Source organism: Arvicanthis niloticus, chromosome 19 (genome assembly GCF_011762505.2).
Source record: "Arvicanthis niloticus isolate mArvNil1 chromosome 19, mArvNil1.pat.X, whole genome shotgun sequence".
Lineage (NCBI taxonomy): Eukaryota > Metazoa > Chordata > Mammalia > Rodentia > Muridae > Arvicanthis > Arvicanthis niloticus.
Genome location: NC_047676.1, coordinates 798,396 through 820,036, shown reverse-complemented (window position 1 = coordinate 820,036; position 21,641 = coordinate 798,396). Strand labels below are relative to the sequence as shown.

Genomic DNA, 21,641 nt, shown 5'->3' with positions numbered 1-21,641 from the left:
ACCCGGCTCCTTGCTACTTCATAACTGTACTTTTGCTATTGTTATAAACATTACTGTAAATGTGTGTTTTCTGATGGTCTTAGGTGACTGACCCCTGTGAAAGGGCCACTGGACCCCCCAAAGGGATCATGGTCTACAGATTGGGAAGTGCTGGTCCAGATGACAGGAACTAGAGAAAACAATAAGAAGAAAGACAAAAATATCAGGCTTTATTTCATATACAGAATCTAGATTTAAATATATATACACATAATATATATTATACTGTATTGACTAATTTTATGGCAACTTGACACAAGATGGAGTCAACCTCAGTTGAGAAAATATTTCCATAAAATAAGGCTGCAGGCGAGCAGGGTAGTGGGGAGCAGAAACTGAAGACAAATAGCTCTGTCCCATCATTTCTATGGTCTCCTACCTTTAGCCTGGCTTCCACAGAGGCCTTCTTCCGAGCCTCCCTTCTTCGATACTGCTCCACTTTGTCCAGCTGGTCTGGGCGCTGAAGCATCCCAGCAACCCTTTGGACTGCTGTGGCAACAGCCTCCAGGTCTGTCTCCTTCATAGTCAAAAAGCAGGCAGAATCTTTGCACATGTCATACCACAAGTACACTATATACACAAAGGAGAAGGTATGTTAAAATGAAAAGTGATGACTCTACACTTACCATGCAAAGGTCATGTGGTCACCGTGCAACTAATGGAGAATTTCTATGACATTTAAATTAGTAATCCAGAAATGAAAGCTGAACTTGGGTCATAAACTCCTTAACAAAACTGCAAGTCTTTAGAATTCAATTGCTGAGATTTTACCTTAACAGAGAGAAGCAGGGATAGCTCACAGGCATAAGATAGTCACACAGAGAGAATATTTATACAGGGTCTTAGACTATGTCAAAGGCATCTCTAACACAATTCCTAGCCCTATAAAAGACCAGCTTTTCATTTCTAGAGCTCATCTCATTGCTGCCCATGTACATGGGGTAGTTACTGGAAGACAACTGAGGAGCCTAGTGGGCAAAACCATGAGTCTTATGACTCCCTTACCACTGCTCTGGGTAACCAAGATTCCACTTCTTATTTTTTAACACCTCTAAACACAAAGGTAAGACAGCAAAAGGTATATATTGTCCTCACTTGAGTAGTTTGATTCCCCTAAGCACAGATGTGCTAGATCAATCAGTCATCAGTCTGAGATCCAATACTATCCTAGTCATGGACCTACACAGGCTATTTGCTGACTATCCAGCAAATGAGGGAATTAATAACATTGTTCCCTTTGATTTCAGCTACTCAACATCCACAGATGTGATAAAGACCACTCTCTATTCTCAAGTAGTCTCATAAAACCACTAAAATCCATTGTACGTTTCCAGTTATGTAGCTTCTCCCTGTGTATTTCTCTCTCTGCATTTTTCATTCTAGTGGAACAGCATTGCAAACACTATCTTCATCTTCTGACTATTCGTGACACGTACACAAATAGGAAATCTGAGCAGGCCACAGAAATAGGGTTCCACGACCACTTCTAAAAGGGCTGATTCATTGCAGGCTTTTTTTCCCCCCTTTAGTTTGACATATTATCCTCAACATTACCAACATTAAAACTTGTATAATTCTATTTACAGGGCAGGTATTAAACTCAATACCAAACCACTCCAGCTGACAGGTGAATGGCAGTCCAGTGGTAGTGTTACAAGCCAGATGCAAAAGAAAAGCTGACCAAAAACAAACAAACAAACAAACAAATGTCTTTGCAAGAAAGAACCCACTTCTAAACCTGAACATGGAGAATCAAAAAGTAAAAAACAATACGGGATCGCCAACAAATCTGATTCCAACGGCAGCTTGAGGACTGTCAGATTTCCGGCTTCTGGGGCAAAAGGGAACTCTGAGGGTAGAAACAGCCCCGACCAAGGGGATGGGAGGGACGCACGCGAGGACAAACCCAAACCCGCCCAGGGACCCGCACCAGAGAGTGTCGCATCCCGCCAGAAACCTCGGCCGACGCTGTCCCTCGCCAAGGACAAGCCCACTGGGGGTACACTGTGCCAGAGTCGAGGGCCCAGCGCCCCGCCCACCGCACAGTGACCCAAGGCTGTCAAAGCAGAGCTTCCTCACCGTCCGCGCCGCCGCTTCCACCTCCCAGAGCCGGACCGGAAGTGTGCGGCGTGGTCACTTCCGTTTCCGGTGTCTGGGCGGAAGAACGGGACCTAGGTAACCTTGAAGACGCTGTGCGGGCAATCTTTCGGTGGATTCTTTGGGAGCTTGTCCTGCTTCTGCTGACACAGGGATAATGAATCAGGCCTGGCTCCGCCGACTGACCTTTGGCCCTCTCTCGCCCCTCTTTTCTTATGTAGCACTTGCTGTACCTACCCAGCCTCTCAGGATTCACCTGCTTAGGTTTGCCTTTGCTTAGTTTCTTTCCCTCCTTACCTTGGTCTCTCCACACCTCTCCATCTCTTTACTGTGTCTTGTGTTCAAGGTCCCGCTACTTATATTTCGTATATTTGTTATTTCTTGCTGTCCTTGCCCTCATCCCCGAGAGGTTTCTGACAGCTAGTAGATTTCGAGTGTTCAGGACAGTGGAGCCACAGTGGAGCGGTTGGTAGCTGCTCATATAGCACATAGAAGAACATATAGCACATACAAAGAAAACAAAAACACAAGCCAAAAAAAAAAAAAAAAAAAAAAGCAGCTGATGGAATTCCTCCAGCTGAAGGAAGCAGTGAAGCATCAGGTCGCCGCTGTACCTAGAACAACCAGAAATTTTGTTCCCCCACCTCTTCAGATACAGAGACCATCAGGTATGACAACTCTGCCCTAACAGGTCTTATTTTTTTTTTTTTTTTTCACCTTTTCTGCATACACTTTTGCTGAGTTGTATGTCTACCCATAACATCACTACAAAGTCTGGATCTCCCAAATCAATGGATGATGGGGCAGATCTTCAGTAAATGAAAGAACAATGTAGGTAACCTGTCGTTACCACAATGAAAATAATATGATGAAGTCAGTCTTTTGAAGATGCTTTTGTAGTGTAGGAGTTGCAACTGGGGAAGTGCCCTGGCCCTTTAGTTTATGACAAAATAGGAGGAATATCAGCTTTAGGAATGTTTAACTGCAAAGTCAGAAGGCACAGCTACCAAGACAAAGCTGCAGTTTTCCTTGGTTACCTTATGTCTAACCCTAATCTACTGCTACCCATTATGTAGTGGAGTGTTCAGTCATGGTGCTCCCTAATAGATTCCGCTAACTAGCCTAGTGAGAGATGTACTGCTTCAGTAAATGACTCAACTTCTGTTTCCTTTCAACTAAATAAATCAATAATGAATAAATAAAGTAAGAATCTTGGTTTTGGTTTTTGGCAAGCAACAGAGTGACAAAGCTCAGGAAACACTTGGGGGTCATTGGATGAAAATGCTAAGCATACTTTTGAATGTATAGGTAAGTTCATAGGCAGGCATAGGAATAACCAGGACCAAGGTAGGGAAAGAAAAAATGAAGTAGTGACTAAAGGTTCTGCTGCCCTGAAGCAGGAAGAGTGTCCCCAAGGCCAGTTTTACACCCACCCAGAGAAAGGGAGAAGATATGGGTTCCAAGTAGGTGAAGAACAGACAGAGACTCCTAGAAATCCAGATCACTCAGAGCTTCCTTGGTGAACAACATGTGGGGCCAGAAACACAAGCAACAGAAACTATCTATCCTGGGGATGGCTAGAAGGCTGCATGGCTATAGTGGGCTTTAGGGTAGAGAAGGCTGCCAAATACACTGCAATTAGGACAGCTTCTTCCTCCTCAGCCTGAAGAGCAGTGTTAAGGCCTAGCCTTTGGCACAGAAAATCCAGAAGGGCTCTTTGGTCCCCCTCAATCCAAATAGAAATGAGTCTTGGTTTGTTTGTTTGTTTTTTGAGACAGGGTTTCTCTGTGTAGTCCTGGCTGTCCTGGAACTCACTCTGTAGACCAGGCTGGCCTCAAACTCAGAAATCCACCTGCCTCTGCCTCCCAAGTGCTGGGATTAAAGGCGTTCGCCACCACTGCCTGGCTAGAAATGAGTCTTGATGTGGCCAAAACCTGTTCATGTTCTCAGAGGCCAGACTTCTTAATGAGCTACAGAGTAGATTTTATTAAATATGCACCAAAGATATAGAATTGTGGCTTCCAAACAAGTAGAACAGAGACAAGGAAGAGAGCATAGAGGATTTCAGACAGCAGAGAATGTGGGAAAAGGAGACTTGCTGATGCATAATTGGAAGAGAGTGGGAAGTAGAAATATGTCCAAATGAGTGCAGGTGAGTGGATTAAACATGGTGAAACTGTTGTAAGAGAAAACTTAAAACATAAGGAAACAAAGGGGTTAGTAGTGGAGGAAGCTTTCTCACAATGGCCAATTAAGCCTGAAAAAAATTGTGGATGGTGATATTAGCATCAAATTGCCTCGGTTTTGTCAAAAGCCACAGACTGTTGTGAAAGTACTAAGTACATAAGCCATAAAGAGAAAAAAAGGTTAAAACGTATCTACTGCAGGATAAAAATATCCTTGAATGAAAAGATCCATCTATTATGCCTTCCTTACTCTTCCCAGGCAGTGTGAGTCTGGGGTGTCCTAGGGCACATGAGGGTCCCGGTCTCCAATGAAAGCAGAGGAGGACCCAACCCTTAACTCCAGCCTTTCTACTTTTACATTTATTATCCCCTTCTGCCGTCCTAGAATATGAATCCAGAACACTCTCTGAAGGAAAAGGCACACAATCTCACACTAAATACATAGAAACATGAGATTTATTTTACACAGGTTTTGCAAATGTAGTAAAAAACTACCACATGAGAAATGCATTTGGATTCTCTGTTAAAACAGAGCACCAAGAAAATAACACAGACAGCTGCACTGTAGTGTATGCTTAAAGTTCACTAGGTCTAGATCTTGAGGGCTTTCCCCCAGTAGAAACTGCAAATATAAAGGCACTTTGTATTTATTCCTCCCCAGCCCATCTCTCATTATATTTAATTTTTGATATTTTTTAGCCATATAGACAAAAGCTAGCTATCACAAAAAGCATGAACCTGTAGTTAGTGTATATGGTGAAATGCTAAAAACGCTAAAGCAGAAACAGTCTTTGTTCACTTCCTGTGCAAGCTGACTGGAGATTTGTGATGAATGAGCAGAAGTACAGGTTTGGGAGATTTGAGCTTCCTTCAACAGCATTGGCACCAGGTGTTTGGATAAAGCCTGCCATGTGATGTGGTACAACCCCCCACCACCACCACCACCAAACACAAAATCTGCTGAAATGACATCCAAGTGGAGAACTCAGTGTTCACAAAGCCTGACCTGCAAGGAAGCCCAGGTCCCAGTTGAGCTGCTCATACTCCACATTTGGTAAGCCATCCCAGCAGGGGAGCAGGTGAGGTACTTCTGAAAGGTGCAGAATACCTGAGCAGAGGTCATATGGACTTCACTGCAGACACAGCTCTTCTTTGATTACATAGCAAGGGGATGGGGATCTGGCTAAAATTTGTAAATATGTAGTAATGTATTTTGTTTTATTTTGTTTGAGACAAGGTCTGATGTAGGCTTGAACTGCTCTCCTGCTTCAATCTCTCAAGTGCTGGAATGCGTGCCACCATGTCCAATTACGTCTCTGAATTCCATCTTCATGACCCCTTTCCCTAGGTTTCTCTCACTGGCTCCAGGACACTTGGTAAATGTTGTATACATTGGAACGGAACAGTCTGCTGTGTTCTCTGCTCCTTGTATAGGACGTGTATGGAATAAGGAGTATGGCTTAGAATGGAGATCTAGCTAAGCACTTTCAGAGAGAAATACTAGATTGGAAGACGCTTGACTGATGTGACCATGTCCTGCCCTTAGGAGCTGGGTATGTGTTTAGAACAGGAAGTGTTGAGGAAGACTCGAATTCTAACTGTTGTTATTCATTAATACCCACAGGGTGTGCTATGCTTGGCAGAAATGTATAAGCCGGGACTGACACAGTTTGAGGAAAGGAGGGAGACAGGTGGCTGGGCATGGAGGGAGGAACTGGGACATCATCCTGGCTTCAGGCTTCAGGTAACGGGGAAGCTGGAGTGAGGTGTGAGCATGTGTTACATCTATGACAGCACAGCTCCTACTTGCCCTTTGAAAATTCTCTGTGGGCTAAGGGACAGAGAGAGCACAAGGCCCTGGGCTCTCACAGTGAGTACTCTCAGTTCTAGGAGATCTTAAGTTGTATCCTTGTCCTGTGGTGAGTCTTCTTGAGAGACAGACAGCTCAAAAGCTGGGCAGAAGACCTAGTCTTGCCCATTCAACCTGATTCCGGTGAGGTGATAGGCTTTTTTCACTAAGCCAGTGCTAAGCAATGATACCCTGGAGCCATAGGTAAAGGAAAGAAAATCTATGCTGAAGAGACTACCTAGTAGAATTAGCCACAAGGCTGTTCCAGCAAGCTCCTGCCATTCCTAAGACCTCAGGAGAAGGAGCATCAGAGATGGATGTTCATCCCAGAGGAAGACTTTGAACCAGGCAGGCAGGCAGGCAGGCAGGCAGGCAGGCAGGCAGGCAGGCAGGCAGGCAGAGCCTCTTCATCAGTATGGCTTCACCCTTTTCTGTGTGTTGTGCTGCCTTGGTTCCTGGCCTCTACCATATGATGTACTCAGGGACACAGGTACATAAACCATACTCAACAACCCACCAAAAGCACCATGGTGTTTCCCTAACTACCATTATGCAAAGTACAGCCTCAGTTCCTGACTAAGAGCCCCAGAATTCCTGCTGCATACAGGCAGGAGGTGTAGCAAGCTTGGGCACCAGGAACACATCACTTTGACAATCAGTTGAGTCCTGCCCAGCATAGAATACTGTTATCTACTTCCTTAAACATTTCAATTTCTCAAAGTGAAATGCTGTCCGCTTGAACAGATTGAGGTTTATGCATGCGAATCCTCTGATGTTCTTTTTGATTCAGAATGTACTACTGCTAGGCTACACACAGGGAATCTCAGCCTCACTAAGTTCTGTAAAGAGTGTTACTATAAGAATCTCTGATCATGTTCCATTATCCAAGGACTGAGTTTCCAACAGAACAGCAACTCTAGGATAGGAAAGTCCCATCGGAGCCTTTGGATGGGATCACAGTTATAGAGGCACTCTTAGGGAACATCCTGGGCACAGTCACCTGACCAGGAGCAGCCCATGACGGTGAATCCAGAGGCTCACGCTTAACAATAGGAGCTCTGCAGTCTTGGTCCAAAGAGGGGTGCTGGCTCTCACTGTGGCTACACATGAAGAGGTGATGAGGAGGCTCTGGATCCAGGCAGGTGCAATGTGCAGAGTAAAGAGGAGCATGCTCCCTACAGGATCCAACAGTATCTCTGCTGTGGGGATTAGTTCCCACCATACCATGCCCAAGGTGTGGGGTACAGACCTGCTGCCTGTAGTCGGGCTCTGTTTTCAAGTGCATCCTGGCAGGGAAACCGACCAGATGTCTTCTGGCCATGTCACTGGTTCCCAGCCACACACAGCTAGTTGTGCTGGTTTCAACTATATCCTGGGACCCAGATTCATTCTCCATCTTGATTGGCACTTCCAGTGACAATACTGGGTTGCATGGGGTGCCTATGGTCACTGGCAGGCTGGGCAATTTTGCATCCTCTGTAGAAAATCCTCTGGCTGTGAAGCGCTGCATTCCAGGCAGAGGGATCCTAGATCCCAGACTGCCCTGGGGGATATGACAGGTGGAAAGATCCACCTGCCCCTGATGGATATCCGGCAAGGGTCTGTTCATCTGACTGCAGTAGGTACCAGTGGGATGGTCTAGTGAATCTCTGAAAGAAGCCATGTTGTTGGCACTGAACATAGCCTGGTTTCCAGGGTAGGACACACAGGACCCATGGGGCACCAAACATGTGGATGGCTCATTCTTACTGGGCTGTCGAGTCAGCTTGGTAGTGCCCTCCTGACTTTGTTGTTCTGTGCTCCAATTCAGGTGCCTCAAGTGTACTGGTGTCTCCAAGCCATAACTGTACTTGTGCATCTCCCTGGGCCCCCGGGCTCCAGGGGATCTCCTTAGTATGTGCTTCTGGTCCTCCTCTTCTCTGTCCCTTCAGAGAAAAGATAGCCATTGGACATAGCACAGAAGCAATACTCTCACCCCTTTAGAGACCCCAGCCTCTCTTTGAGTGGATGGCAACTTAGTATGATACCAATTAAATCCCAAAGGCAGCGTCAAGTCTTCCTAGACCACATTGGCCTTTTCTGCCACCTGCTGTTAGTCCAAGGGACCAGCTAAAAGCCTTCCTTGCTCTACCTTGCCTTCCTTGGCCCCTAGGTTCCCAGGCAGCATGCTGCACTCCTTGCTCCAGGAAGGAATCTCTGGGCATGGCTGAGTGCCCATCAGCCATATGATCACCACTAATATGATATTGTAGGGACACTAAAAGAAAAATCCTATGGTTGACCACAGGACACTTTGTGACTTCAGGACTATTACCCATGTGATGAGAGATGAGGAGGGTGCTACCTAGTAGCCATTTTGGTAAAGAAACCCACGGTCAGGGTGCAGTTAGAGGGCATGCAAGTGGTAGGTAGGAGAAGGGCTGTGACATGAAAGGATTTCTGAGACAAACATACTCCTCCTGACTGCTGCCCAGGCTGAGAGATGTGTACAGACAAACAGGTGTCAGGGCTACAGCAAATATTTCTTCTCCATGCCTATCCCACCCCTTTCATTCTGATATCCACAGTGATTTAACTTGGAACTGGGAACTGTGCAGTCTGTTACCACTTACCCTGAAGCCCCCTTGGGGTCCAGCAGGTCAGGAGCACCCCTGAGGCACAGGCATGAAGACCTGGCTAGAGCCCGGGCCCAGTGGCTCCTATCTGTTTGTCCCCTGAACAGTGAAATGCCATTTTCTCCATTGCTCCTTCCTGTTAGGGTTTAGAGAGGGAAAAGATGTCACAATGAGGGCCAATGAGCAGGTTTGTTACAGCAGTGACCAGGACCAGAGTGACAGCAGCAGGCAGTTATCTCAGTAGGTACTCCCTGCGGGTCATGGCATCACTAGGGGATACACAGAGTTCTGTGGGCATGGGGAGCTCTCCCAGGAACAAAAGCATCTTGCCATAGAGAAAAGCCAAGTAGATGAAGTTTTAGAAGTACCTGCTAAGTAATTGAGTTTGGGATGCAATTCTGATTCACACAGATTTGTAACAGCTTTTGCCCTGTGAAGACCAGATAACAACATTAATGTAGGTTAACAATAAGACAACGGAAGGAGTCAGTGAGACCCCAGACCCCACTGCCCAGACCTCCTGACTCACACTCACACCAATGAGTCTGCCAGAAGAAAGCTGAATGAATGAACTGCTTTTTATCCATAGGTCTCTCTCAAAGGTTAGACAGCAGAAGACGGCTTGTTCGAGAAAAGATAGAAATTAACTCTTACACCTTTTAATCTTTATTTTGCAGAATTTTTTTTCTTATAGAATTTTTGAGGTCCAATACAAAGCTAATTAATTACTTCAGGGGGTTTATGGCACATAGGTGGCTTTTAGAGATTGTACTTTCTTCCCCTCCAGAAGACCAGAATAACAAAAGGTTGACTCTTGTGATTTGAGGAAGTTATGGTCTATACAATCATCATAACAATGAGTTAGTGATCACCAAGCTCCTCACTTGGGCTCCTCACGAAGTATCTGAAAGCAGGATGGAAGTCTGATGTCTCTCTGCCTTCCCTTTGCATCTATGTTCTTTAGATCATCTGCTGACCTGTGTACATAGGTGTTGGGAGCCGACTTTAGCAGAAAGCGGCTAGATCAACTTTGCAGCCATCTGGAACCATATACCCTGACGAAAGATTTGGTTTTCAATAGCCTACAACAGCTAAAGCACACTCTGATATCCCACATATTTTGTGTTGCTGTTTACTGCCCCCAGCTGCAAGGTGCACGTGGTAGTCACGCCTGCAAGGCATTGCAGTTCACGTGCTGTCCAAGTGCTATCTACACCATACATGCTCATAAGGCGCATGTGCTATCCAAGCCTGCAAGGCATTGCGGTGCACGTGCTGTCCACGCTATAGACGCCTGTAAGGCTTACGTCATATCAACACCTGCAAGGCACGTGGTATCCACGTGCCTACAAGGCACGTGGCAAAAGCCTATAAATAGCTCAGAATTCCCTTCAATAAAAGAGACTTGATCAGAATCTCTGTCTTGTCTCCATTCTTCGCGTCTCTTCCCCTTTATCCCCACTCTCTCTCTCGCTAGACCCTGACCCTCGGACCGGAACGGGCAGTACGGGCTGCAACGTGGGGCTCCAGTAAGCGCAACAGTTTGGTGCCCAAGCGTGGGGGGTTCGCGACACATAGGTACACAAATCATTCGAGAATCTAGGAACTGAGGATACCTAACCTATTGTTTTAGGGTTATTATTGCTGTGATGAAACACCATGACCAAAAACAACTTTGGGAGTTGGGGGAGGGCTACTTCACTCGCAGTTCCACAGAACAGTTCATTGTTGAAAGCTGTGAGGGCAGGAACTCAGGCAGGGTGGGAACTTGGAGGCAGGAGATGATTCAGAGCCCTAGAAGAGTTCTGCTTACTGGCTAACTCATCGAGGCTTGCTCAGCCTTTTTCTGAAGGACCATCAGCCCAGGGATGGCACCACCCGCAATGGGCTGTAGCCCCTCCCCCTATCAATCGCTAATTAAGAAAAGGCCCTACAGTTGGGCCTAATGGAGGCATTTTCTCAGTTGAGGCTACCTCCCTTTTCAGATAACTCTAACTTGTGGTTGACATAAAAGTGGTCAGTACACTATCTCATTCCTCTTAAAGGTTTAAGGCACAAAAATAAGAATAATGGAGGCATCTTGCTAGCTCTTTACTGCATTCTGTTTCATACTCTTATTTTAAATGGCTTTTCAAGATAGGGTTTTTCTGTGTAGCCTTTACTGTCCTGAACTCACTCTGTAAACCAGGCTACCCATGAACTCATAGAAATCTGCCTACCTCTGCCTCCCAAGTACTAGGATATATATGCCACCACCACCACCACCTTGCTGTATTTCATGTTCTTAAAAGGTGACCAGACCCTAGTCATTTACCCAAACCTGCAGTCACCTTAGATTCCAGCAACAGGGGGGCCTCAAGACAGACTGTCCATGGTGGTAGGGCCAAAGCTTGAAGAAACATTAACTATCTCCTGAGATCCAGTTTACCTTCTCAAGCAATAAGGATTTCTTCAGACCACTTTCCAGAACCAGATCTGACTCAATAGTTAATCAGATCACCATGTCTTGATCAGAACTGCTTAATTAGGCATACTTCTTATTCCTACTCCAATTCTGCCTCTGTTTAATCCAAAAGCTTATGTACATGCTCCAAATATGGGATCTTTTCATATCTTCCTGTCTCCTATGTACTAGATCAATGTCTTCTTCCTCCACCTTTATCATTGTTAGTCTCTTTAATGGACATATTTGGATGAGTGGCCAAGTCTGGCCTTCTAGGGCTACTGGTGTCATATTTTTTGCTATTAAATTCTATTTAGAATAATTTTGAGTTATCCTGATAGGTCCATTTTGCTTTTCGAAGGAGAAATTTAGGTGATGTCTCTCTACTGGGTGCCAATACTGAGCTTCAAACTCTACCTTCTGGACTCACCCGAGTCCTCTGTGCAGTGTGGCTTATCTCTTTGTACCTGGGATCTGTGAGGAACTGTAAGACTGAGAGAGAGAGAAGCCTGATCTGCTGAGTCACTGCTGGGAATGTGTATGTACTCTCCAAGAATCATATTTTCTCACTGTATATCTATGGGCAATAACAAAACTGTTGCAAGTACTGATTTAGAGATTTGAAATAAAATTTAGCAGGCAGGTAAAAGAACATAGCAGGCTAAAGAAATAAATAGGGACATCCAACACAAAATCCTTGTTAAGAAAGCTGTGAGAGATAGGAGCTGCTCCTGCAATCATGATATAACTGGTCCCAGAGTCAGCTCTCAGGGCCTGGCACCATCATCTCTGCCCCTGCAAAGAATGAATTGTGGTGCTGCTGCCTTCAGAAATCCTGTAAATCCATCAAGGTATCTCCTTGGAAGAAGGGTGGCCTGTGTACCCAATCTTGTGCCCATCATGCCTCCAAGACAGAGTGGAAAGGTACCAGAAATTGCATTTTCCTTCTTGGGATTAAAGGTTGCACTAGAAGTCTCTCTCCCAGTCCAGGTCCGAGAACAGCATTAGTGCTCTCAGGCTTTATCCTCTGGGAGCACCATTTCCTCATCAGCCTTGTTCCTTCCCATAGTACAGCCTCCATACAGACAGTTAAATGCCTCATAAGGCTGTTTCAGAAGGCAGTGCCCATTCTATGGGCTCCTCCATTCTGACATGAGGATGTTATGCCTCACATCCTGGGACAGAGCCACTAATGAGCCCTCCTGATCCATAGGCTACTCTGTGCTTTCCCTGTGTCACTGGATGAAAGGGAACAGATCCTGTTAGCTCTACACCAGACCCCTTCTTTTATTCTTTGTGGTCTCTCTGCTGTAGCCAAGGCTGAGTGACCAGTCTATGCATTAGTCCTAGACCATGGCCTTGGCCCCTCCCCAGCACTCTTCAGCAACCAAGGCCAGAGAAGACTCCACAATGCCTCTAAGAGAAGAGCACTATGGCTCAGGTTAGAAATAGGGACAGGGTTACAGATAAAATGCATGGTTCAATTTTAAGTAGATAGATAGCTCATTTCAACTTCCACTATTTTATCCCAAACCTTGCTGTCTTAACCAACACAACCTCAGACCGAGACCTTAGTATGCTCTGGGAAGGAAAGGTAGGTAGCTTAGTTCTGTTTTAGTCACTAAAGGACAAACAAGTGACTGGGAATTAGGTTTTTTAATTTTGACTACTATTATTATAGTGGAACAGGAGAAAGTGTTGCCTACAGTCTGTGTGGGAAATTGTTGTACAGCAGTGTCTTCCTAGATTAAAACCTTCCATCTCAGAGGGAAACTCCTTAAGACATAGGTTCTAAGAGGAATGTTTAACAACAGGATTTTTACAGGGGAGGAAACTAACAAGATGTCCTAAGTGAAGGTAAAGCATTCAATCCCAATAGGGAAGATTATTAAGACAGGAAGTAAGTAAGTCAAAACACCTTCAGGAAGACACTGAAACTGAGTGGATTCACTAAGCACCTCCAAAGAGTATACAAGCAATAAAAACTGCTAAGAGTCTCACAAGCCAAGCTGCGTAGAAGACCCTCGGATGAGCTGAGCAACTGGGAAAGGCCATTCTCCAACCTGTTGAGCTGCCTGAAGGCTGTGTATAGAATGCCTCAGATTTCCAGCTTTTGTGAGTTGTCTCTCATGCTGGGCTGGGCTTCAGTGATGCAGTGGTCTCTGAGTCATTTCTGCTCCCATGAGTAACCCTCACTTATACTCCTTTAAGTAACACTAATAAAGCTCATTGGTCCACCCGGTTGACCTTTGTGCTCTCCATACTTTGGCTACTATCTTGGGTGAGTAGACATTTCCTCATGTCTCTCCAGGAATAGTGTCATACAACAGAAATCAAATTCAGAACTGAGGCATTGCTGTCTCCCAATTCCCTCTGACCTCATACTCCCAGATCACTAATCAGGTAGAAAATAACTTTATATCTGGAAACGGCCCAGAAAACTAGGTGTGTTTTCTACTCCTTAAAACTGAGAAAATGTCACGAGACTGGTGAGACGAGGCCCTAGAAAGTTGGCACAATCCCAGTAATTACCTTAGATGTGCCCTCTAGACATATATCTGTGTTGTACAACAAACTGAGGAGGAGGCAGGCTCTATAGAGGTGACATGCTATTTTGGCCTCTTGCTGGGGGCTGAGCCTGGAAGTTAAGGGCACCTTTAGAGCAATCAAAGTGTGTGGTGCTACAGTTTGCACCAATTTTGAAAAGATACCTTCCCCTAATAGTTGTCAGGGACATTGTGAAATGGTTTGAAAAATATCAAACTTCATATTTATTATTTACTGGGGAAAGTATATAGAAATTACAACATGGGGGGCATTTTGCTGTCGTAATTCAATGTCATGATGTCACAATTCATACTCACCTTGAGTCCATTGTAACCACAATGTCTGCCCTGTGCTTCGCCTTCAAGAATGTGCTTTTCATTTTCATCTCAGTCACAGAAGGCAGGACTGGAGCTACAATGCAGAACAATGAGAGCCGAGGAGGCAGGGCTGTTCCTGATGGCGTCTTCTTCTTCTGTCCAAACAGGAATTTTAGTTTTCCTTGGAACTGCATAGTCTGGTATTTTAAAGAGACAGAAAGACAACATGCTGTTTACAGAGCCTGGTCATTTTGTAGCAGTAGCATTAAGGATGTCTAATCCTAAGACTTTAGGAAACACCTGCCTCCATTACGTAGTGGACCTCAACCTCCAGGAGAACAGGAAAGAAAATGCTAGAGGGACAATGGTGAGCCATCCTTCCTGGATTTCAGACCTAGGCCTAGCCTTACATGCCCCATCCCTGCATGTTGGCCTTCCCATAGGGCTCCATGCAAAATATTGCTGCCCATGACTCTGTATCTGTTATCCCCATAATCAGGACTACTCCTCTATCTGGACATCAGTAGCTAATAAAGGCTCTTGTTCTAATAATGTTTCAGCCTAAAGTTTAGTTGCATTGAAGGAGTCATTATTATGAGTTCTATTTATAAGAGAGAATTTCACTGTATAACAGAGCAGAGATAAACATAGAATAAAACTGAAACAAACACCCAATAGAGGAATTAGTTTAATTTTAAGATTGTGATAATATCTACAGAAATAAGTGTCCTCAGCATCTTAAGTTACCTGCATAAGACCTAAAGAGAATTAAGCCAGCCAAAATTCCAACATGAATGGAAGAGGGGCTCATGAGGTCCCCACCCCTTGATGAGGAGCTATTGGCAAGTTGATGGCTTATTGACAGAACAAAGAAAGTCATTTTTCTTTGGGAGTGTAGTCAGTGGTAGGTTGCCCATGCTTCAGTGGATGATCCCACACCTATGTGCATATCATGTGCCCATGGGGAGCACTGATTGGATGTAGTCGGTTTCTTTAAAAGATGAAAAGGATACGAAGGGGAAGGAGACATATGTGGGGATGGGGAGTTATCAGGGGATTCAGGGTGGATATCATCAAGATATATTTTATATATGAATTAAATTCTTAAGTAATAAATTAAAACACTATAGCTAAAAAAGAAATAAGTGTGTTGTATTCACCCATTCAAATCTACTGTTCCATACTGATACTGGGTTAATTTTGGCACTTCGTAGGTTCTTTCCACTTCATCCTAAAGTTTGGCGGCAATGGGAAGGGGGTGTGCCTGCCCAGGATCTATCAAAGAAACTGACGAACACTGAAATCTAGAATTATTTTCTCTAGAGCTGAGTATTGAGTGTTTCCCAGATATACTCAAGCATGGATGAGTGAATGAGCTGGAAAGCTGGGGAAAAGGGAAGATGGATGGAGGAAGATAAAATGGATGCATGAAAAAAATAGAGTATGGATCATGCTGCTGGGTCATGTGAAGGCAGGAGAATCCTGAAGGAACTTGGAAACAAATTCAGTAATATAGCAGCCTTCCATATATAAAAATATTTTTTATTTTATTATCACAAATGCCTAAGCTCTATGCTAATGTTTAAACTCACACTGTATATTCTAGATTAATAAAAATCAAGCTGTACTTCTTATTAAAAGTGAGGAATGCTAATTTGGAAATGAAAAGTTAAAGTTTGATCAGCTCTCAGGAATAAGTCCCAGGGAAACTCCTGCAAAAGATGGCTGGTGTGAATTAGAAAAACCTCCACAAAGCATGTTAGACCAAGAGTGTATACTGAGGATCCAGGCATACCTCATACAGGTTTCCTGGGCCTCTTTCTCAAGTGTGGAGTAAGCTTGACAGGAATTTGTCATCCCCATCTTTGATGGATGGTCTGTAGGGATCTGCAGGTCCCAGGGTTTTACTTCTGGGGCTCCATAGTTCTGGTGAGGGTGATAGCCCTTTCTCCCTGGAAACTCTGTCCAACTGGAGGAGATGGGACCGCCCCATAACCCTTAGTCTGTGTTGTAGAGATGGGAACCTTTGCCAGGTTATTTAAAGAGACAGGACCCATATGCCAGGCTTGTTCTAGGTGGGGCAGAAGGACCATGTGCAGTGGTCACAGGATCTTATGGTCCTGGGTCCACAAATCAGTCTAGAAAGCTGAGTCCAAGTGTCCTAAACACTAGGAGCTGAGGTCAGTCAGAGGACTCAGAGATGGGTACTTGCCAAGATAAGGCAGAGCATCCAGGGACTCTCAGACAGCTGTGACCATTGGAGAGAGAGAGTGCAGGGACCAGGAGCCAAGGTTCTGACAGGGCAAATGCAGTGTGGCTTGGCAAGGTAGGCAGATTCCAAAGTCCTTGCTCTAAGTCCCTGGAGGATAACCTCCTCTTCTCTTTATGTGGAGGTGGAAGAGGAAATAGACAAATGTAAAAACTAGAAACCCAGGACTAGAAAGGTGGCTCAGTGTTAAGAGCACGTTGCACTTGTAGAGGACCTGGGTTCAATTCCCAGTATCCACGTTCAGAACAATCTGTAACTCCAATTCCAGGGGATTTGATGCCCTATTATGATCTCCATGGGCATGAGCATGGTATATACATACATGCAGGAAAGCCACTCTCATATAAAATAATAAAACATATAAATCTAATAATAAAAAATAAGGAAAATTATTACATTCTAAAAATCAGTGGAGATTCAAGTGCTCTGGGGAGAAAGGGCTAAAACTAAAACCTTGGATAAGGGTCTGTGGACTTGGCTATGCCGCAGTACACATGTGGACATCAGAAGACAACTTCTAAGAGTTGGCTCTCCTCTTCCACTACATGGGTCCTAAAGATCAAACTCTGGTGATCAGGTTTGACAGCAAGCACATTTACCCACTGACCAATTCTATTTATTTATTTATTTATTTATTTATTTATTTATAGACAGAGTCTCATGCACCCCAGTCTGGCCTTGGATAATTGAACTTCTGATCCTCCTACTTCCACCTTCCAAGTGCTGGAATTTTAAATATACAGTTTATGTGGTACTGAGGATAAAATTTAGGGCTCTGTACATGCTAGGAAAGTACTTGACTAATTTACTACATCTCCAGTCCTAGAAAATCTTTTAAAATTAGTTTTGAATAAATGCACAACTAAGCTTAAATTGAAAATTGTTGTCAATTTTTAAATATTTCATCTGCTTTTTTTAACCCTCTAGGTCTTCTCTCATCTCCCCCACCCCCCACCTACCTACAAGCACTGTCAAGGTCTACCTCTGTCAACTTACTGGCTTGGAGCCTCTACACAGTGTTCACTTCATCCCCATCTTTTCTTCACTACAGTAGAAAGTATCCCACATGTTTCTGGCACCCACCCTCTTACCAAAAAGCCAGAGGTGCTGTCCAGCAGGCAGCGAACACGACAAATGAAGCAGCGTGTCAAGAAGGCCGAGTACTCTGAGGGCAAGCCCTTGCCCCCTTCTTGGGCCCTGAGCAGCTTCCCCAGGACAGTATTGTCTGACAAGATAATGTAAATAGCTCAAATTAAAATGTGATGATTGGGCTAGGAAACGACAGATGAAAGCTATGAAGATAGTGGATACAGATATAGGAGAATATGTAACTGGCTACCACGAAGCATGTAACAAACATGCCATTCCTTCTAGAATGCACATCTCTCCATGAGTCTCCAAGCCTTCATCAACCCTCATGTCTTCATGAGACAGTGCTTTGGTGGATTTTGTTTTCATTGGCGCTAACTGACATTGATTTTTTTTTTTTTTTTTTTTTTTTTACCATTGCTGCATGTGTGACTCAGGGTCAGTTTCTTAGTGTTGTTTGAGCTGTATAAATAATATGACATGTAGACACCTTAGATCTAAGGTGAATTATGCTGTTAGAGGTTGAAGTTAGGTGGAAATTTTTCTTTGAATTATTTAAATTTTAGGAAACCATCTGAATGAACTCCTGGATGAAGTCCAGAACCCACATGCCCAATCCTCCAAGCCCACTGTTACCTATTATTTATGGGAAGCATTGCACACCTCATCAGTTGGGTATTGGTTGGGAATAATGTATTTGTTGGGGAGTGATCTACAGGATTATAGTGCATAAAGAATAACTACGTGGAACATTTTGTTTTCCTTTTTCAGTTAACTGTAAATTGGCCCAAAGCTGCTGCCTGGAAGATAAGAGAGTTTCTGAAAAATGTGTCAAGTCCTTAGGCTCTTAGGCAGTGTTGAAAATATCAAATATAAGAGCCTGGAGTCTGCTATATTTAGGTATCTTCCAAAGCCCCATGGACCCCAGCCTATAGTGGTGGAACCTGTAAGAGGCAGTGAAAGGTATTAGGGCTATGTCCTTGAGAGGTATTATGGGATCCTGTTATAATTTAAAGTGATGTGTTTGGGTGTTAACATGACAGTGGGTAAAGTGGTGATTATTAATCGTGATTGTCAACTTGATAGGCTCTATAAGAGTCCAGAAAATAAACCTCTGGGTAGGTTTATGAGGGAGTTTCTAGCCTGGGTTAATTGTGGTGGGAAGATCCACCTGAAACATGGTGGCACCACTCCATGACCTAGGCTGAATAAAAAGAGGTACAAGCATCCATGTCTGTTTCCTGACCATGCAGGTGATGTGACTGGCTGTGTCATGTTCCTGCTGCCTTGCCTTCTCTGTATGGTGGGCTATATATTCCAACACTGTACAGAAATAAACCCTTCCTTGCTTAAGCTGCTTTTTATCAAGTATTTTGCTGCACATCAGCTAAAGTAACTAACATGGACCTGCTTCTCTTTTTCTTCCTCTCTGAGTTGGATGTCAGATAAGGATTTTACCTCACCAGACACTTCTACTGTAATATGCTGCCCTTCACTAAATGCCTAAAAATAAAGGATCCAGTCAATGAACTGAAGCCTCCCAAAATAACCTTTTTCTCTCTGAGAGCTGAGTATCTCAAGTATCTGTCATAGTAGAGAGCAGAGCAGAATGGAGCAGGCACAATGATGAAAAGGCTCTCAGAGGCCACACAGAGCCTGGGGTGGACCAACTGCTGGCTGGAGGAGTGTGGAGAGAAGTGGTCAAGAGAAAGCAGAATCCTGAAGGAAAGTCCATGTGAATGTAGAGGAAAATGTGGATGCCCATGAAGTTGGCTCACCTGTGTCAGCATGTGGGGACTGCCCAAACACCACCTGAGGAGGGTCCATGGCCCAGTGTAGCTGTCTGCAGAAGTCCTGCCGGTCATCCACGTGGATGTAGTCATAAATGTTTTGATGCATTACATCTGTCTGAAATACAGAAGCGGTTGCTTTACCTTCATCCTGGAAAGATGAGCCTCCATGGTCATGTAACCCCTGAGCATGTCCACTTTGTGGCTCCCAGGCTCTGGCCTTCACGGTTGTATCATTATGTCCTCAGAGCCGTAGGTGCTCAGGCAGAGGTTTTTCTTTTCTAAATCAACTGTGGGACTCCATGCCAACTGTGTCATATACTCCAGCCTACCACGGTCCATGATGCATCTAAGACAGTCCAGATCATGGTCCTCACTCTGGTCCTCTTTCCTCTAACTTCCTTAAAGAAAATCAGATAAAAGGAAGCCACATTTTTCAGGCACTGGGGCCCTCTTGTAGCTATCTGGTGGACAGAGCGGAACCTTTGGCCTGCAAAGGCTGACATTAATGTTTTGACCATGCTAGGGACAGATAATTCATGAACTTGAAGAGGCCTCCTGTTGCCTTATTCTCATAAGGAAGAATCTGGCTTATTCTTTACACTGGGAACCCAGCCTACTAAAGTCGTATAGAGATGAGCCCACTGGCAGCAACTCTATAGGACTGGGTTCTCAAATAGGTCTATTTCTAGGTTTCATCCACTTTAGAAAGGATGAATTTAGATGAATGATTCTAATAACCAGAATACTCTCTTCTCAGATAGGGAAAAGTCCCTTAGTAATCCAACATAATGTAACTAGAAATTTCACCCAGAGTTCATGAAATCCTTCATGTTTTCCTCAAATCCTTATCATTGTTGGGAACTTTGTGGATAAGCTCTGTGGCACTCCAGTTATTAAATAAGATTCTCCCTGAGAGGTGGCAGCATGATGTGGCTGTAAATGTGCACTGATTCAGTGACAGATACCATGAATCTAGAGAGAACATTTTACAAAGGAATGTTTAGATACAGCCCAGAGAAAAGGTAAAGAATAGGTTAGAAATGGCTGCTGTCTGGTTAGTGATGTCCAGGGTCAGGGTTCTGAAGGCAATTGTGGGGCTGAGGCACAGGAATCTATTTGTAACAGAGGTGAACACATTAGCTTATTTGCTTACGAGAGAGAGAGAGAGAGAGAGAGAGAGAGAGAGAGAGAGAGAGAGAGAGAGAGAGACTCAGTGCAGCCCAGGCCTATCTCTAACTCATGATCCTTTTACCTCCAGCCTCTCCAATGCTAAGATTACAGGTTTAGCCATTACAGTCCTGCACCCCAAATTGAAACACTGACACTGAAGCATAGCAGAAGTTGACTTGAGTTGAGAAAATCCCCATTTGAGGAAGCATGATGCGGTAGCCTCTTTTAGTTGCCCCTAAATTATGACTCAGGCTACACAAAAAGGTTGAATCAGATACCAAAGGAATACTGGATTCTTCAGAATCTATCTTTGGGCCCAGTTTGTGTGGCAGCAGCATCTTTATGTTGTGGCATGTTAAATTGTAGCCTCTTCCCTCCTATCTTTGCCATGCCATCTCTAGAGCTATCTGTCTTCCTCCTGATATTTACTTTAGGTATGGTACACAACAGGAGATATAATGGCTTTTTCTGGCTTGGTTGGCTGCAAGAGTGGATGTTTTCATAGGTTCTAGACACTGGTCTCTGAGCAGTGCTGTTTGTGGGTTTGCCTGATTGTACTTTCTCACTTGGCTTTCTATGCCTAGTCTCCAAGAATCCTGTTTCTTTGTGGTAATTCTCTCCTCTCATAAGAAAGTTATTATATTTACACCTGCATGTCAATGGAGATTATAGAAGTAGAATGCCAAGGTTCACCAGAGGTGTTAATCACATTAACTGTAGTTTGATGTGGAGAAGGCTGACATCTTCATGATTGTAACGAGACTTCCTTCTGGATAAGGCATATAAACCAGTCTTAATTTAATTAAAAACTCTAATTATTATTATCCCTGTGGATGTTCTGTAAGTCATTGAGTACTTTCATCCTTAGGTGGGTTTTTGCAGACAGTGCTTTTTCCATGTGTGGTTTTAATTAGAGGAACTACTGATCTGGGCACAGTGGACATCAATGGTTCTCAGAGTGAGTGTGCAAGCAGGTGCTGTAGTATACACATTCTTTTCACCTGTTTTGTGTGTGGGGGTATGTGTGTGGCCCTGGGCTTTGTAGAACCATCGGAATGTAGTTTCCACTGTCCACTGGCCTTCCAAGAGTCTCATCTGTCATCTTTACATGACTTACTCAGTAAAGGGTAGAATCCAGGTTAATGTGAGCTGCAGTAAACTAGAGCAAAGGTCAGATAAAATAGTGGAAGATGCAGCAAAGCCAGAGGAAGGGCAGAGCAAAGCCAT

The 21,641-nt window shown here is 44.2% G+C and overlaps 2 protein-coding genes across 4 annotated transcripts in view; both read right to left on the bottom strand.

Moving 5' to 3' along the window:
- Positions 1–2,247, bottom strand: part of Exoc3 (exocyst complex component 3) — a 41,623-nt gene extending 39,376 nt beyond the window's left edge. Inside the window, exons 1-2 of one of the 3 annotated variants that reach the window (XM_034523302.2) lie at positions 2,119–2,247; positions 419–609 (exon numbers count right to left, since the gene is read on the bottom strand). In XM_034523302.2, the coding sequence (XP_034379193.1) occupies positions 419–592 (174 nt within the window). In that variant the 5' untranslated portion in view covers positions 593–609; positions 2,119–2,247. Of the gene's footprint in view, positions 1–418; positions 610–1,967 lie in introns of all 3 variants that reach the window. The other 2 variants (XM_076916312.1, XM_076916311.1) reach the window with 2 other exon arrangements.
- A 2,513-nt stretch (positions 2,248–4,760) lies between these two features.
- Positions 4,761–21,641, bottom strand: part of Ahrr (aryl hydrocarbon receptor repressor) — a 76,882-nt gene continuing 60,001 nt past the window's right edge. The window contains exons 6-11 of the mRNA XM_034523281.2: positions 19,230–19,359; positions 17,454–17,587; positions 14,094–14,290; positions 9,155–9,216; positions 8,784–8,922; positions 4,761–8,096 (exon numbers count right to left, since the gene is read on the bottom strand). Coding sequence (XP_034379172.1) covers positions 7,088–8,096; positions 8,784–8,922; positions 9,155–9,216; positions 14,094–14,290; positions 17,454–17,587; positions 19,230–19,359 — 1,671 coding nt within the window. The 3' untranslated portion in view covers positions 4,761–7,087. The remainder of the gene's footprint in view (positions 8,097–8,783; positions 8,923–9,154; positions 9,217–14,093; positions 14,291–17,453; positions 17,588–19,229; positions 19,360–21,641) is intronic.